We start from the raw sequence: 17491 nt of genomic DNA, 5'->3' as shown, positions 1-17491 counted from the left end.
GAGATAGGACAATTTCTGTGAAGCATCCTTTGAGGAAGCAATTGGGATTTAAAGCACAGAGCAGTATCATTGGCTGTTTCTGAAGTATTCATTGGTCACTACATTACATTTTTCATGTGACTTTTATGTCAAAGTACAGCAAAACAAGATACACGGAAGCACTTGTAGATGTTTTTAGTTCTATGTAAATGTTTTGGAAGTTGGTATTAGGAACTTAGGTTTTTTGATGACCTACTTTACCTACTGAAGAAGTAGCATAATTATTACTGATCTTGGCTAATCCTTCCTTTGCAGTTTAAATGTTGTGGCGTGGTGTACTTCACAGACTGGCTAGAAATGACAGAATTGGACTGGCCGCCTGACTCCTGTTGTGTCAGAGAATTCCCAGGATGCTCTAAGCAGGCACATCATGAGGATCTCAGTGACCTTTATCAGGAGGTAAGGAGAAAACTGTGGATATATTGGAAGGTTTTGTACATTCTTCCTGATCCAATAATTTTCCAAATTCATCATTTGCAGTGCAACGGAGTAATTTGTTTGTAGAGTAGTTGTGTTTATGGAAAGTGTTTATGAATATTATTTGTTAATGCTGAAACAGGGGGAGGAAAGAAGGAAGAATGAAGCCATCTACCCACCCTTACCTGGAAGTGAGATGGGTTAGTGGCAGTGCAGTTAAAATCTGAGATGTGCTTAAACTTTGGAGTGTTTATTTTATATCAGTGAGGTTGGAGTTCAAATTTGTTCCAATCCAAAATTTTAAAATTATGTATGAAATAATTTAAGACTAGTTATAAATTAGGCACCATACCATCAAGCTACTGCAGGGTAAGTGGAAGAATACTTTGGTGAAATGTACAGTGAAGGATGCTTTTGAGAATCCCTTTGGAGGATGAGAGCTTTCTTGTTAACAGGTCTCATGCTAGGAGGCAGCTAATTCAGTTGTACTCTGAGCGTGCATAGAAGCTTCTTGTGAAAATACTCTTTCTCTCTACATTACAGTATGATTATTTGAAGAGTTACAAAAAAAGCCTTAAAACAAGGCGAGAACCTGTTTGAACTCAAAGTGGATAAGGGAGGTCCTCACGGTAACAAGACATTACTGTTTTTAGGGTGAAAATTATAAAAACAAGTAAATATGTTCTTTGCAAAAACTCTGTTCTCACAAATATTGTCTAAAGTCACTTTTGTCTGGAAACTTTGTTAGCTGCCATTTTTTTATGCTGACAGACCTCTGAAGACCTATAATTGTCCATTCAGTAACAGCAGAATGACCAACAGTCCAGGTAGTCCAACAGCAACAGAAAGCATGTCTCAGTTATGTAGTTATGAGGACCTGAGAAGAGGTGCATTCTTCACTGGATTGCTTTTAGAGTAATACAGGGTGTATAGGAAGGAGGATGGGCCTGAGAATCATGCTTTCAGATGCTGCAGCATGAACATTTCTCCAGTGGATGGTGTAGCTCTACATTATGGAAGAGTACCCAAAGAACCATTTTATTTTCACCTAGTCTCTTTAAGGCTGTTTAAGACCTGTTCTTACAAGAATGTGTTGCATGGCTCTTGTTCAAGAGCTATGGAGCAACACCTCTGAAGCGGAGGAGATTCGCTGTATAAACAAGCCAAAATGAATATTGACTATTGCCAGTAAACAATCAAGTTTCGGGGAAATTAATTTGTATGGTATTGGCTCTATGAACAGAAATTATTTAATCAAATCTGGAGTTTCTGACATCCATCCTAGAAGGCTGTGTTCTTCCACTAGGAAGAGAGAAGATAGAGCTGCCAAAAGGCCGGTGCCTCAGGAGGCCAGTCTGTGCTAAGGAACTTAAAGACAGTGGCAGAGGCTAGTTTTTTTTCAACAGCTACTTGTAGATGCTTTCCTGCCTTCTGGCAAGGCTCACAGCACTGACAGCACTGATTATGCTTTTGAAGTGTCAGTCCCTGAACGAGAAAGCCATTCAGGCTTCTTCTGGGGCCTGTCAGTCTCTTACACATTCTGAAAAACTAAAAAATGTGGCTCACTCTGCAATAAAGGTTGCTTTTTGTAATACTGTTGCTACTGTTAATACCATAGAAGTCTGTCATAGAGAGCCTTCAAGGAGTGTATGGAAGCAGTAGAACATTCATTTGCCCCCTGCTTCATTCTTAGGTGAAAAGGCAGGATTATGTAAGCAGTGTCACTCAATGAAAAATTGCTCTTTGAGCCCAGGAAGCTCAAAAATTTCTGAGAAGTATTAGTCATTGGAATGCAGTGTCTAAAGTGCAAGGTTTTCTTATGTCATCTCTTTTGGTAACATTTCATGCCCATGCCATATTCCAGGAAAGTGGTTCTCTGGGCACTTCATATGTTCAAGTTCTTTTGGTTCTATTTGTAGAAAATTAATAGCTAAAGATGATTATTGTGTAGGACATAAGGGCTGTGTTAAGACCCACTTGATAAAACAAAGGCTGCTTGGTGCTTTTTTTTTAAAGAAATCTGAAGGGGGCATATTTATGGTTCTTCCCCTACTGTACCGCAGAGCATTTTGGATGGATTCAGCACTTAGCAAAAATTTGTTTTTGCGGAATCCATTTCAAAAAGGGACAGGCTTTGTTCAGTTGTATCAGCCACAAAAATACTTAATTTCTCTTTGAGATACATACAATATTTTGTTGGCAAAATGTTTCTTTTCATGGCTCTTGCCTGTGGGGCGTTTCACAGATTCTTACAGTACGCTTGCTAATAAGTTTATCAGTATCATGCAAAACCAACATACACTTCCAAGACTAATCTGCCTAACTTCTGCTTTGGAGAACTGAAGGGAAAAAGCTTTTTTAGAAAGTGATTCAAACCAAACTTGCATAGTCTGGTGGTTTGAGAGGGAGCCTGATAAGATTAGCCTCGCTAGCCTAAAATTGGTTTATGTAAATATTTGGCCAGTCCTTTCTGGTACTTCAGAAAAATTCTTTGTAGTACTTCAGAAAACTGGAGTTTGGTTTGTCTGGGACTGATAACTTGTTTTGTTGTAGCTGTGCTGTGATTTTTTGCTGGGAACTCAGAACTTTCTATAGTATTAAACTGGAATCCTTCACAATTTAATTTTTGCAGAAAGGAAGGTGGCTTACAGTTCTGCTTGAAAGTATTTTTGGCAGGAATCATGTTGTCCCTGCTGAATATTGAAAGCTATTTTTCAATTGTCCTAGTCTTCCCAAATTGCTTTTATTCTGATGAGCTTCACCTTTGGTGCAGTTTCATGAACAGACTGACCTTAGAAAGAGCATGGTTGTGAGGGAAGTGTGAAGATGATGATGTGGCTTTGGAGGTTTGTTGTGGTCTGAGGACAAGAGGAGCTCTGCCCATCTTGTGATTGGGAACTGCAGCCTAGATAAAATGATTGGTAGGAGTTGATACCTTAAAAAAAAAAACCAAACTTGAATGTTCAATATTTTCTTTCATTTTCTGGCATAATTTTTAGTATACTCAAAATTCATTGTAATTAAATGAATTTTGTTTTAATTTTAGTTTGCTTTAGTTTTTAATTTTAAAATTTGCTTTAATATACTTCTGAGTATACTCAAAATTTGGTTGTACAAAAGATTGGTTGAGTTTGCTGATGGCTTACCTTTTCTCCTCAGAGAAGTGCCTTACTTCAGTTCAGGTTCTTATTCTATGATATAGTAAATTAGTAATATATGCTAAATAAGAAATACATGCTTTTTCTATTTCTAGACTGAAAGTATAAAATAGCCTGTTTAATACATATGAATCAAGCCTTTAATCCGTAGCTTTGTAGGAATCTGAAGCTGATTCTTCTGAATGATTGCTGCAAAGTTTTATACTACATATGACTTGTCAACAAGAGCTCCCCACTTAGTGACAAACTTCTACTTTTGCTGAGGAAAGTATATTTATGTACTGCTTAATTGCAGGCTATCAACTATGAAAGTGTTACATAAGCAGAAATAAAATGCATGAATGTGAAGTTAACAGGGCTGGCTGGGTGTTTCTCAGTTTTGAAACTGATTTTGAACGTGTATTAGAACTATAAAAACATCATTAAATGGAGGAAAACAGTCTATCTAGATTGGGCATAATTTATCTCAGTTATGTGTCTGTGTACTGCAGGAGATGTAGGAATTAATGTTATTGCTCTCCATTAGTGGGTGTTTTCTCTAGGCAACAAATGAACTGAGTTTGAATATTGCTATGGTGGAGCATTTTTAAATTGTGACCAGCATCCACCTTCATCTCTTTAAGTTATCAAAAGTATTAAAATGCATCCAGTTTCTCTGTAATTAAAAACAAATTTGGGAAATAGTATAACTAAACTGCCTTCCAGTTGAACAAAAGAAGATGCCAACGTGACAGGTTTTGTTGTCCTGCCCCCCACCAAGTCCAATTACGTTACATTTTGTTGTTTGTGGTTTTTTTTGAAATTTCATAGAATGCATACTTGCTTCGTTTTCTGTGTGTTTGCTGCCGTTTAGAAAATGAAACAGTGAAATGAGCAAAGACATTGAGATCTTTTAATTTACTCTGGTACAATTATCATAGAGTACATTAATTTTATTTAGATCCTGAATGAAAATCTGTTGACTACAGTATGAATTTTGTGTGTGTGGCAAAAATGGGGCCTTTCATCAAATATATTTAGGACTGTAGCATTTGAAATTGTCTTTGGGGAAATTGGCTTTGGGGAATTTCAGTGTGATTGAAAAGCCTTATTTATCATGTCCTGTCTTCAAATTCCATCACTTTGATTGATTGCTTTATTTTCTTAGAAAAGTGGTAAGAAATATGAAGTGAGGATATAAATGCAAAAAATAACATTCTCAAGACAGTGTCCATTTTGATGGGTTCCTTATGTCAGCTTCTGGGACCAGTGCCCAGACAGGTTGTTATTCTGAATTTTCCCTTGATATGTATATTGCTTTGTTAATTGTGCTGTGAAACCCTGCAAAGTTTAGAATAGAGAATAAGCATCATGCAGAATAGCAAAGGCCCTCTCTTCATGGTTTTATCTTCTCTTAAGACTGGGCATTGCCCTTACTGAGCAATGAACATTGTCACTTGTGTTTTGCACTGTTAGCCAGTAGTTCCCAGAGCTGCTGCCTCTCCCTGGATCCTTGCTGCCTTATAAGGGCTTGGGAGCTTTTCTGAAGCCTTGTGTGGTAGTTAGTTGGCCGTGTAAGCAAACTGTAGAGCCTGCATTGAAGGTTTGGAAAGAGCTAAATTCCCTTTTTGTGAACATCATCAACTTAAAACATTTTAACGTAGTTTTCATCAGATGTTTTCTGATGAGGTTACGCAGGTCCGTAGATCCCTCCTACAGTACTGTTTTAGCTCCAGAGTGTGGTATTATCTGTAGAAAAAGTCTAAAAGAGTTTAAAATAATTGACAACCCTGAAGATCTTCAATTTGAGGAGAGAAAAAAGATGATAAAGAGGACTTCAATGGCTTTTAAGCCTTCACAAAACCAGTTGAGTTTCTTTAACCATTAGTGAGAGTTGATAGGAACTCAGATCCACTGTGAGTGATTTCTGAATTGAAAAGTAGCACAAATCTCTTCCAGTAGTCTGTGTATGAGAAAATTTAAAGTTTGCATTATGGAAGCACTTAAAAACTAGGCAAAATAATTTTCAAAGTATTGTTTGAAGGAGCTGAGAGAGAGATTCTTGGGAGCCAGAAAAGATAGCAGTGGGTAGGATGAGCTAAGCCTTGGGAACTGCAAATCAAATATTACTGACTGGTTTTTTTTAATCTATTTTTGTTTTATAGGGATGCGGTAAAAAAATGTACACTTTTTTGAGAGGGACGAAGCAATTGCAAGTGCTGAGATTTCTAGGAATCTCTATTGGAGTAACGCAGATCCTGGCTATGATCCTCACTATTACTTTGCTATGGGCTCTGTACTATGACAGAAGAGATCCCAGAGCAGATCAGATCATGGCACTGAAGAGTGATACCTCGCAGGAGCTGTCATGTCATTCCATGGAGCTACTGAAACCAAGCCTGACCAGGATCTTTGAACATACATCCATGGCAAACAGCTTCAATACACACTTTGAAATGGAAGAGCTATAAGTGATGCAATGAATCTGTGAAGTCACAGAGGATTTTAATTGTTTTGTTGTTAATTTTGTTCTGTTCATCAAATATGCCAAATATATGTCTTCTTATGCATCAGAAGCCAGTTAATGAATGGAAGTGAAGGAGACCAGCAAAGAGAGATGAGCCTCTCATCAGCCTCAGAGCCATGGCCTCAGCCGTGAAACAGTTGATTTGGGGGGTTGTTTTATAAAAGGCACCCATTCAGTTGGACACAGTAATACTCTACTTATTGTCACAAGCTGTGTGAAGTGTAAAACACTGACTCATTCACAGGTAGACTGAACCTGTAGGGAAGCATGATGGGAAGGGAAGAGGAAATATTCGTCTTCTGAAGAAGCAGCTGTGCTTTAAGCAAACAAAATGTGACTTCAGCTGAAATTGACTTTTAATAAGCCATTTGGAAAATGTCTTAATCAGGGATCTATGTATGTATAATTGTGCATTTTCATGTGTGCATGGAAAGCAGAGCTACAATTCAAGTTAATACTTGGATTTAAAAATTTGCAAGATTTTTAAAAAGGGCGAGACTTTCTTTTTTCTAACAAAACCTTTATCTTAGCTTTCGTTGTTAAAGATGTTCTAAAACTTCTATTTTTATCTAACATAACGATTTTTTAATTTTAAATGTATTAAACAGGGATTGAAAACAAAACTGTAGCTCCAGACAGTAGACTTCAGTTTTCTGGAAAATTCTTCTTTCAAACAGTTTGTTCTGTGGACTGTTTCTTAGGAGAAAACCTTAAGCATTCTTTCTGAAATGGGAATCAATATGGGAGTAGCACATTTTTATAGATAAATCTTTTCTCCTGTCCGTGATTCCCCTGAAGCTAGAAACAAAAGACTGCAAGAAAAATGCTTACAGGTCTGGATGCTATTGCAATAATTGTAAAAGTACATGAGGAAAAATTTTACTTTGGTGACTGTTTCATTAAGAGCTCTCTGGTGGCTTAAAATGCCAGCCGGAAACAAGATTAAAATGTATTTATTGAGGTGGGGAAAGTGCATTTTACTGTATTTTTATGAACAATGTCTATGTCATAGGATTATTTTTACAATTGGCCACGCTCTTGAAATATGTATTTGTTCCACTGAGTATAGTAGTTTGTGGCAAATGGGCTTTTTACAAAATATTACATTTAAAAAGTTCTTCCATTTGTTCTGGAATTTGTAAAAGAAAAAAAAGCAAGGTGTGATTTGTAAACAATAAAATTGCTTTTCTCTTAAATTCCAAAATGGCTTTTTTATTTTTGAGTCCTAGAGTGGGAATGCTTTGGAGGGGCATTGGGAGCATCTTCCTGCCTAGTGTGAATTAATTGGATGTGTCTTTACCCATTCCACTTACTCTGTTGTGGAGTAATATTCCAGTGCAATGTAAGTGTATTTTTCTTTTTTTTTTATTGCTTCTGAGAAAACTTCTTAAGGGCTTGTGAAATTAAGCTCTTCCATTGTGTGGGCTGTTGTTTGCTTTTCAGCAGTCTGCATGTGGGTGTAATTATTTCAAGGGTACTATTGCAAGCAAGATTACCTTTCTGCTTTTGTACTTCTATAGATGCTGATGCTTATTTTGGGAGGTAAAAAGAAGAGTGGAGAGACCATCCCAAAATTTTGCTTGGAGTATCTTTGTCAGGAGTACTTTCTTATGTTCTGTTTTGGAAAGCCTTGGCCTGGTGTTACTGCACAGATACAGCCGAGTTCCAACCCCTCCCACTGCTCAGCCTGGGTAGTGTTGCTGTAGCTAAGGGTGAGGTTCCTGTGTGGATGAGGAGCAGGTGTCTCACAAAGTCTGGCTGTAGAGCAACTCCGGGCTTCGGAGTGCCACAGAGACCAGTGGTGCTGCACAGCGGGCTGAGTTGTCATTCGCTCCTGTTTAAAACCAACAAAAAAAGTCTGTACAAACCACAATTTGTGGAATCTTGATTATGGATTACATGAACACTGCTGCATTTGGCAGTGAGTTACTGCTGAATGTAGGGAATTTCACTTAAGTAATGTAAAAAAAGTGACATAAAAAGAAATACAAAATTCCCTTTTCCAGGAACCTCAGCCCTTAAAGCTTTACCCAGGGAGTGTCTGTGGAAGCTCCCTTAGCCGTGCTTCAAATATCCCTGGTCTTTCCATGCGAGGACTGCTCAGACTATCAGTGGGGGTTGCCTGTGTATCTTGTGTCCAGGTTAGAGCTCATGAAGGAGCAAATATGGCAAGCCAAGGTAGGGGGATGTATTGGAATTCAGAGATACTTACAGCCCAGGTCATTTGGTTTTAGGCTGTCTGGGTGCTGAGGAACCACTGCTTTCAGATGTAGTCAGGTTTTTTTTAACAGCAGAGGGATTGCTTTGGGGAGGCCTCCTTTGATACAGAACCAGCCTCCCAAAGCAGTGTTTATGGACCTCCACAACAACGAACATCGGCAGTCAGGGAAACCTCACTTGGGCTTGGCTACCCAACTCCTGAGCCAGTCTGCGTTCTGGCAGAGAATCTTTCTGAGTATTTAACCACATATGCAGATGTAGGTCTCAGCTGTAAATTGGAACACTTTAAGAATCTTTTCTTTGACTGCTCAGGCTGTGAGGTGTCTGTTTTTCTAGGGCTTCTTCAAAGAGCCTTAAAATTGATTGACTCAACTGCAGTGAGCCTGCTCTTTTCCTGTAGAGCTTTAGAATATATGTAGGAGAGAGGCTGCTTGGCAAGACAGGAACATTTAGAGATACTTGAGGCAGTGAAAACTACTTCCTCTTACTTTCTTTTTCCCTCAGTTTTACAGGGGTACTTGGAGAAGAATGGTGTGTTTTTTGTTCTCTGCAGCATAAAGTGTAATGAAGTAAATCTTTCTTGTTGCAACAAACAGCTACAGAGATGCTCCTTAACATTTTTCACAGAGTGCTCCAGGAGCAACTGTATCAGAAAAAGGGGGGGGGGGTCACTCCCTGCCAGAGCCAAGTTTTCTCTTCAGCCCAGTGACTATACTGAGTCCATGGGACTGTGTGTGTTGCTGTGGGGCTGAGCAGTCATTAGATTAAGTGGATGCTTTTAGGAGGCAAAAATCACCATTTCTAGTCCTCGGATAAGGTACTGATTCATCTGCCAACAGGTTGTATGACAAGATTTTTGGAAGGAAAGAGCTATATTTTCTTCTTCATAACTTTGTGTTTTGTAAAAGCATATATGAAAATAAGGGAATATATAAAGAATGAATAGTAGAAAGAGAGGCTGTTGGTCACAGCAATTATACAGTTAAACATGATGGAGGAAGGGATTTATAAATAGCTTTTAAAGTTTTTACTGCAAAAGTATTGTATTTGGTCTCAGAGCAGGGTGCTAAGGTTGCAGGGTCTGTCCCCATAAGGGCCATTCACTTAAGAGTTGGACTTGATCCTTGTGTGTCCTTTCCAGCTCAGAATATTCTGTGATTCTGTAAACTATGCAGAAAAACACAGATTATTAGTCTTACAACATTTAAATACTTAGGGTTTGCATGGCACTGTAGTGTGGATACTGCAGGGTTGATTTCTGTGAGAAGCTGAGAAGCTTCCCCCATGTCTGACAGAGCCAGAGCCAACCAGCTCCATCATGGTCCTACTGCTGGCCAAGGCTGATCCCTTCAGTGACAGTGGTAACACGTCTGGGATAAGTATTTAGGAAGCAGAAAAAGTGGTTTTGGCAACAGCAACTGCAGCTGGAGAGAGGAGTGAGAGGAACTGCTCTGCAGACACCAAGGTCAGTGAAGAAGGAAGGGCAGGATGTGCTCCAGGCACCAGAGCAGAGATTCCCCTGCAGCCCCTGGTGCAGCCCATGGTGCAGGTCCCTGCAGCCCATGGAGGTCCATGGTGGAGCAGAGATCCATCTGCAGCCCATGGAGAGCCCCGCACCAGAGCAGGTGGATGCCTGAAGGAAGCTGTGACACTGTGCATAGCTCCCACTGGAACAGACTCCTGGCAGGACCTGTGGAGAGAGGAACTCATGCTGGAGCAGGTTTCCTGGCAGGTTTGTGTGGTTCCTGTGGGGGACCCATGCTGGAGCAGGTTTCCTGGCAGGTTTGTGTGGTTCCCGTGGGGGACCCATGCTGGAGCAGTTCATGAAGAACTGCAGCCCATGGGAAGGACTTGTGTTGGAGAAGTCTGTGAAGAACCATCTCCCATGGTAGGGACCCCATACTGGAGCAGATAAAGAGTGTGAGGAGTCCTTGCTGGGAGGAGGAAGGAGCATCAGAAAAAAACATGTGATGAACTGACCACAGACCCCATTCCCTGCTCCCTGCACCTCTGAGGAGGAAGTAGAGAATTCAGGAATAAAGCTGAGCTTGGGAAGAAGGGAAGGATGAGGGAAAGGTGTTTTATTTTTTATTACCCTATTTGGATTTGATTGGTAATAAATTAATTGCCCCAAATTAAGTCTGTTTTTCCTATGAAAACAGTTGGTGAGTGATCTCTCCCTGACTTTATCCCAACCCAAGATATATTTTTTTGTTATATTTTCTCTTCCCTGCCTAGCTGTGAAGGGAAGTGATAGAGTGGCTTTGGTGGGCATCTGGCATCCTGCCAGCATTGTCAACCCACACAAGCATTGCATTTAATTATTGTCAAAGTGAGGTTGTATCTAGAACTTTCCAACTTGTGTATGATTGACTGCTTCCTGTTAAAAAGAAAATGTGATGCCCTAAACTTTTGAGAATTTTTGTACATCTACCTCCTTTTTATTCAGCACTCCCCAACTTCAGGTGTTCCTTGTGCAGAGATACTCTAAAAAGTAGACAACTAGATAATATAGGCAGGTAAGAAATTAAGCTGTCTGGCTTTCATATATCTTCTGGATATTGCCAACCTATATATAGTGTTCACTCCTGACACTCCTCTTTTAGCCACATGTTGACATATCCCATCAGCTGATGGCTCTTCCAGAACAGGCGATAATCTTAAAATATTCCTATGGTCAATGGGAAAATAAAGCCCTGGTGGGCCCCAGATGCAGCAAAGAGAGCTTACAACCTCCTAAGCACCCTCCCTGCCCAAAATTTAATGATTCTGTGGCTTTAGTAATTTGTCCTCCTCCACATCAGCTTCCTCTCTAAAGGCCCCCCTTCTCTCTGCAGCAGCTGAGGCTGCATCATGTTCTCTGCTGTGAATGCCTTCTCTTGGTAGCCAGTGTGCTTCCACCCAGAGTATATGCACAACTTCAAAATGTAAAGTGTACATTTTCAGTTTGTCTCCTGTGAGTATTTTATGAGAGGACAGTTGTTCTCGAAAATGCTCTGGGATGGTTCAGACAGGTATTAATTTTATCTTTCCCCACTGCACAGAGCAGAGAGCTCTTCCCAGAGGTGGCTATCACATGTGCCAGTGGTGATCGGCATCACCTGCAGCTGGTTGCCCTTTATTAGTGATCCATGGTACGTTGTTACCCACTCTTACGCTACAAAAAGTTTGATCTCTGTGCACTAGTATTTTATCAAGGGAATTTGATACCAGGTATGAGGAGACTCTGTAGGCTGAGAAGTTCAGCAGAGCCGTTTGGTTTTGGGATGTACATAGGGGACATTTTTTAAAGTACAGATAAAGAAGTGGAGTTCATACTGCTGGAAATAATGCTCTAATTTTCTCTGTTGCTGCAGGCTGGGAAGGGAAATGTGATGGCTGGTGTCTCAAGAGAAGGCCAACTCCGTGTAGTGGAGCTGTGGTATCCTGGTCTTGATGGGTCTAGTATCATTCAGATACACTCACAGCTTGCCTGGAATTACTGTCTAGGACATTTGCTGACTTCAGATTTAGTGTTCCTTCCAAATTATTAGAGGGGAAAAAAAAAGTTTCATGAATAAGTTATTGCAAAACCAGGTTGACCCATTCAAGCATGCAGATGTTTTATTTAAATATTCCTCAAATGTCTATTTATTCAGCATAACACATGTATTATGCTGCCTTCTGAAATACGATATATGACTGTCAAACAAAATTGTCAAAACAACAACCTTGGTTTCTTTGTATGATACACAGAAATAATTACATTTCATGTACAGTACAGATGCATTTTACACAGTCATCAACAGTCATTCACTACCAAAACAGCATTTAAATCACCTAAAACACCAAAAAAATGTGTATTTCCCAAATTCAGAATAAATTCATGGTTTTGCATGTGACATATGGAAATAGGAGACAGGACTGAAATTCTGAAAAATCTTCTAAATTATCTCTTAAGCTGCATTTTAAAAATGAAAGTACAAGTTGCTTCAGGGGTATAATTATTATGCAAGTGTATTGCTGTAGTGCGTTCTTTCTAGTGCCTATGAGCAGGAGAATAAAAGCTTTTAAAAGACACATGACCTGATGGAGTCAGTAGGTTTCCTGGGTTGTGTGTAGTCTGTACCAAAGTAGGTTTAGTAACTGCCTCTTTGCATTATTTAGCTGATATAACTAGTCATGAAGTACCACATGATGTAAAGAAGTTGCTGCAGTTGGCTGACATCAAGGCAGTTTTTATGTCAATAACTGTTTGTCAAAAGGTGGGGACCATGTATGAGTAACCATGCATAGAAGTAGGATGCAAGTAAAAACTTTGATGTGTTCTGCCTCTCCTTTAAATCCAATGAAGTTTATGTAACCTACCAGCTTCAGCAGATCTGCTGCAGTTTTCTAGCAGGGTGGAAGAGAGAGCAGCACTGGGTAATGGACTTGGGCAGGGTTGCTTAGAAGGAGCGCCCCTCCTCTGGCTCTGAGGACAGCCTGTGCTTCTGCTCTCTGATGTTTTAAAGAAATGGAGAAGCTCAGTTTACAATGAGTAAATCATTCTGATTTGAAAAAAAATTGGGAAGTTAATTGCAAATTAACCAAGAATGCATTAACTTCAGAATAAGTAAATGGTAAGATAAAAGAGTAATGAATGGCATTATCTACTCTTTTTACTTGCAGTTTATTTCTAATATGTGATGCTGTATTTTGGTGTATATACTGTAGCATGATAGTCTATCATCTACTCTTCACTGTTGACAGGTAGAGAGAAAGACGAGTTTGTGTGCAAGAAGAAGTGTATCATCAGCAAGTTTCAGTTTTAGTGGGTATTTTAATGTAAATTTTCAGGTCAGTAGAATGCTAGCAAATACTATACTGAAACATACACTACTCAAACTATTAAATAACTGTGTTAATCTTTTATTGTAATGGCATCTAATGCACTGAGCCTTTTGATTTATATGCATATTTTATTTTGCAGACATGCAGTTATTTCTGATCCAGTGTTTTGGATGTATATATGTATGTATTGATATGCACATATTCCATGTATATTTGATGTATATGATGTATGGTATGTCATGAATGTAAGAAGCATTATGATACATCTAATGTACTCTCATGAAGAAAAATTACACTTTTTTATCGGAAAGGGTTCTGATAATATCAATGTCTTTTATAAATGAAGCCAAGAAGCCTTAACTTGTAAAATCTTCATATTAGCTTTTAGGCCTGCCCATGTAGGCAAATTCCAATTGTAATAAATTATATTTTTATAGCTTTGGGACTCAATCCATTATTCTGTCATTGTTCTTAGGTAATTAAATATTTTTCACACAATATAAATTTTCAAACAAGTTTTAAGATGCAAGTTTACAGATAATTACAAAAAGAATTTAGCCATCATTTTTACTGAATGTCTTTCAGGGTCTTCCGGTGTAGCTAATACTCTGGATGCTCCAGAATGTAAGCAAGGGACATTTGGAGATAAGTGTTACCTGATCCCCAAAACACCTTTGTGGTAATTTGAATTCAAATAGGATTACTCCTGTAGCAGTAAACTGTGACAAGAGGTTTGTTCTGAAAATACAGAAGTTGACAAGTTGTCTGTGGAAAGGACTGTTGATTCATCAGTATCCTTGAAATCCCAAATTGTGCAGTTATGATGGAGTGGGCAATGAACTGTCAGAGAAATAGAGAACAGTGAACAAAAAGAACAATGACTGAATACAAGTTTGTGGTACACAGTTTGGCTGTAAGATTATTTAAATGTTTTCCATTAGAAGTTTATAGTGTAGATGAAGTTGTGTAAAATACCTTAAAAAAAAAAAAATCCTGATTCCTGATACAACAGTTGTACAATGACTTATTGCAGTTGTAACAGTACCTAGGAAGCAAGATAAAACAATAGTAAATATTGAACTAACTGAACACCTTTAGTTCACTAATGAGTGTTTGAGTAAGAAATACTGCATTTTTCAAGGGAAGTTATGTTGTACAACTACCATGGAACATTAACAATCAGCTTGTTGTAAGTGCACGGAAATGCCCCTTTCTACAGTATTATTTTATCATGCCTAATCTGAAAAACAACAGAAGTAAACTGAGATCACAGCTCCAAATAATTTCAGCATGCATTATGGTTGTAGTTCTTTCAGTCAGTACAAACATATTTCATATGAGCATTTTTTTGTTCATTTTTTGACAGTTCTTCAGCAAGTTTGTGGTTTATTAACAGGGAAAAAAAAGACATGTTATCAAAATGTTTCTCGTTGTTTTGCATTCAGCAGGAACATACGTTTCTATTTTTTCGTTTGTGTTTTTTTCTAAAAAGAGCTTTCATGATAAGAAGAAGCATCAATGGGGACATTTCATTGTGCTCATATAGTAAGTCAGAATGGTCACAGAAGATTCCACTGCGCATCAGTTCGGACAGGGGGTAAGAAATTCCTTTTGGTTCACACCCTACGACACCAAAACCCTCAAAGTGTTTTGTTTCTCCTGAACCTCTTGCTCTGCAGCCACTGGCACACTCGTCAAGGGGCGTTGTCTTTGTCAGCTCTCTCATTCCTCACGACTCGTTTTTCACTGCTCGAGCTCAGCTTTCAAGTGGTCTTTATGCTAATTTATAAATAATTCCTTGTTTTATAATGCAGATACTCTGACAATGTTTCCTCCCGAATACTCAGGAGAGTCTGGCCTATCGTCTCCTTCAGGTGTGGTGACTGGAGGTGTTGGGATGCTGATTATTGCTGTAGTGACGTAAGGCTGCTCACAGTTTAGTTTAACGCACTCATCCACTTTGGCATTTAAGCTGGAACGGCTGGAGGAAGAAACAAAAATCCATGAAAAATGAAAGTCCACTTTACCACAAACCTCTCGTGCCTGATTCTATTCCCTCAGCCAGCCATCTCCATCCTGCCCCACTGGAGAGCTCTAAGTACAGAGCAGCACCACCCCACTGCCCTGTACCCCAGCAGCTGGTGGTCCATGGCTATGCGCATGTCCCTGTCCCTTTCTCCCTTCCTTCCCACCATTTCAGCACTTCTCAGCCAACCACCTGTGTTTCTGAACAGGGGAAGCATTGCAAACTTAGCATAGCCAATTTGCTTACTATGCAGGAAAGTGGAAACTAAGGGCCAGTCCAAGTCTCCTGCATATTCCTCAATGGCATGCTTATTTAAGAACATTTAGGTATTAGGAATAGTTTCTTCACTGAAATGGTCAGACATTGGAACAGGCTGCCAAGGGAAGTGGTTGAATCACCACCCCTGGAAATGTTCAAAAGGTATGTGGATGTGGGAGGACTGGGAAGGTCTTTTAGTGGTGAACATGGTGGTGCCAGGTTAATAATTGGCCTCAATGGTCTTGGAGGTCTTTTCCAACCCTTGTGATTCTGTGTATATTCTGTTTCCTCAATAGTAAGGCACTCTATTATATGCACTAATTAAGTTTGTGTTAATATGTTCATGGAGTTGCTGCAGTACCTCCCCATTGTAAAAAACTTGTAAAACTCAGACTATTTCAACATGAAACTGGCATTTTGTGCTTGTGTTTTTGTTTTCTAGCACAAAGCTGGTGCTTTTTGGTTTTATATACATAGTGTCTGGAAGTATGGTGCAGGCAAGTCCTCTAGCAGAAAAAGAACGGATCCAGGCAGAATATTTCCTGAAAATCTAAGATAGATTGGAGCTTTGTGCTGGCCAGGAGGTTTCATTGCATAACAGCTGAAAAACTTCAGTACTTCCAAGCTGTTGGATTGTTAATGGACTTGAAATCCAAAGCTAGTAACTATACAAAGGAAGCTACTCAAAATGTAGCTTAACAAAACAATCTCTAGCAACTTGTGCTGAAAATGCTTCTTTATTAACAGGTGACGTGTATGAGATCAGTAGAAAACACTTCTGGGTCTCCTGAGACCTCTGCTGTTTTTTCAGAGGTGATATTTGGATATATGTGAAAGCCAAATACTTTACTTTTGAGAGTAGAGGGACATTCAGTAAATTACAGACTTTTAAACTGTACTTTCCTCACTTTTGTAATAACTCCTCAAACTAGCAAATACATTTTTCTTATCTGTTTCATATTTTTTATTTAGAAGAGTCTTCCTTATGACTATTACAGTTAGGACTTTGGAAATCAGTTTTATTTCTCTGCTTTGCAGAAATGCAAGGAAGTCTCATTTCCTATGCCTCTGAACCAAGAAGGGGCAGACAGAGCACTTGCTCATCTCATATATCTGAATTGGACATTTTTCAGTGTGAAATTTTTCTCCTTATGCACTTGTCCACAGCATATAATCTTTGGTGCTCTATTTTATTTGGGGTCCCTGGATGGTGCTTGCTGCCAATAGTGCACAGTAGTTTGTGAGGAGGGTCTGAGAGGGCAGAAATGGATAGAGAGAGACTATTCTATTATTTTGTATTAAGCTTGAAGCAAATGAAGCACAGAATATTTCAGTACCAGTACCCATTTTTAGATGAGTATTGGACTCTCATCTTAAGCCTCACCGCCTGCCTGTGGCGGCCACGACAGGTTTACATCTCTTCCCTAACAAAGCCGGGGGGCTCAGCTCTCGGTGTGCTGATGCACATGAAGTACCTGTTAGACAGGGCTGTCCTCTCCACACATCTGATCTGGATGGTGCTGAGCTCCTGCACGCTGCCGGGGCGGCTGCCGGTGCTGGTGGCGTTTGGGATGCGGTACGTCTTTTTATGTCTTCGGGAGCAGCAAGTGCTGGTCACGCCTTGTTGGGACGAAAGAGAGGGGCTGTGGCTCGAGGGTCTATTCACTGTAGAAACCTCCATGCAGCTCTCTTCATAGACTTGCTCATCCACAAACTCGTGGTTCTAGCCCAGAGGAATCCAACAAAGGGACAAAGCACACACAGAAGGATAATTGAAGTGAACGTATTAATCATGATTGTTTAACGGCTTAAATTGACACAACTGAATCAACTGGGAAAGTTAGACAGCTTATTCTTGATTATAGTGTTTAGCCCATATTAGTCTGGGCTGAATACCAATGCAAATGTAAACACTGGAACAAAATTAACAAGAAGATGTTAATCCAAATTATTTTGCAAAATAGCATGTGGTTGTAATGTAGTTTGCATTATAAATATCTGTATAATCTTTGAAGTGCCACAAAATAGAGAATTATGTTTATTAATAAAATGCAA

At 39.4% G+C, this 17491-nt stretch overlaps 2 protein-coding genes across 5 annotated transcripts in view; one reads left to right on the top strand and one right to left on the bottom strand.

Moving 5' to 3' along the window:
* The window catches only part of TSPAN12 (tetraspanin 12), a 46927-nt gene extending 39610 nt beyond the window's left edge, over positions 1-7317 (top strand). For all 3 annotated transcript variants that reach the window (XM_042018108.1, XM_042018107.1, XM_042018106.1), the window contains 2 exons: positions 295-438; positions 5759-7317. In XM_042018108.1, coding sequence (XP_041874042.1) covers positions 295-438; positions 5759-6064 — 450 coding nt within the window. In that variant the 3' untranslated portion in view covers positions 6065-7317. The remainder of the gene's footprint in view (positions 1-294; positions 439-5758) is intronic.
* A 4600-nt stretch (positions 7318-11917) lies between these two features.
* The window catches only part of KCND2 (potassium voltage-gated channel subfamily D member 2), a 263571-nt gene continuing 257997 nt past the window's right edge, over positions 11918-17491 (bottom strand). For both annotated transcript variants that reach the window (XM_042018103.1, XM_042018104.1), the window contains exons 5-6: positions 16912-17159; positions 11918-15133 (exon numbers count right to left, since the gene is read on the bottom strand). In XM_042018103.1, coding sequence (XP_041874037.1) covers positions 14956-15133; positions 16912-17159 — 426 coding nt within the window. In that variant the 3' untranslated portion in view covers positions 11918-14955. The remainder of the gene's footprint in view (positions 15134-16911; positions 17160-17491) is intronic.

This window comes from Corvus kubaryi, unplaced genomic scaffold (assembly GCF_017639235.1).
Source record: "Corvus kubaryi isolate FWS band 111438036 unplaced genomic scaffold, C.kubaryi_AGA036_p1.0 137, whole genome shotgun sequence".
In the NCBI taxonomy this organism is placed as follows: domain Eukaryota; kingdom Metazoa; phylum Chordata; class Aves; order Passeriformes; family Corvidae; genus Corvus; species Corvus kubaryi.
The sequence above is the reverse complement of the archived record's forward strand: the minus strand, read 5'-3'. Positions and strand labels throughout refer to the sequence as shown.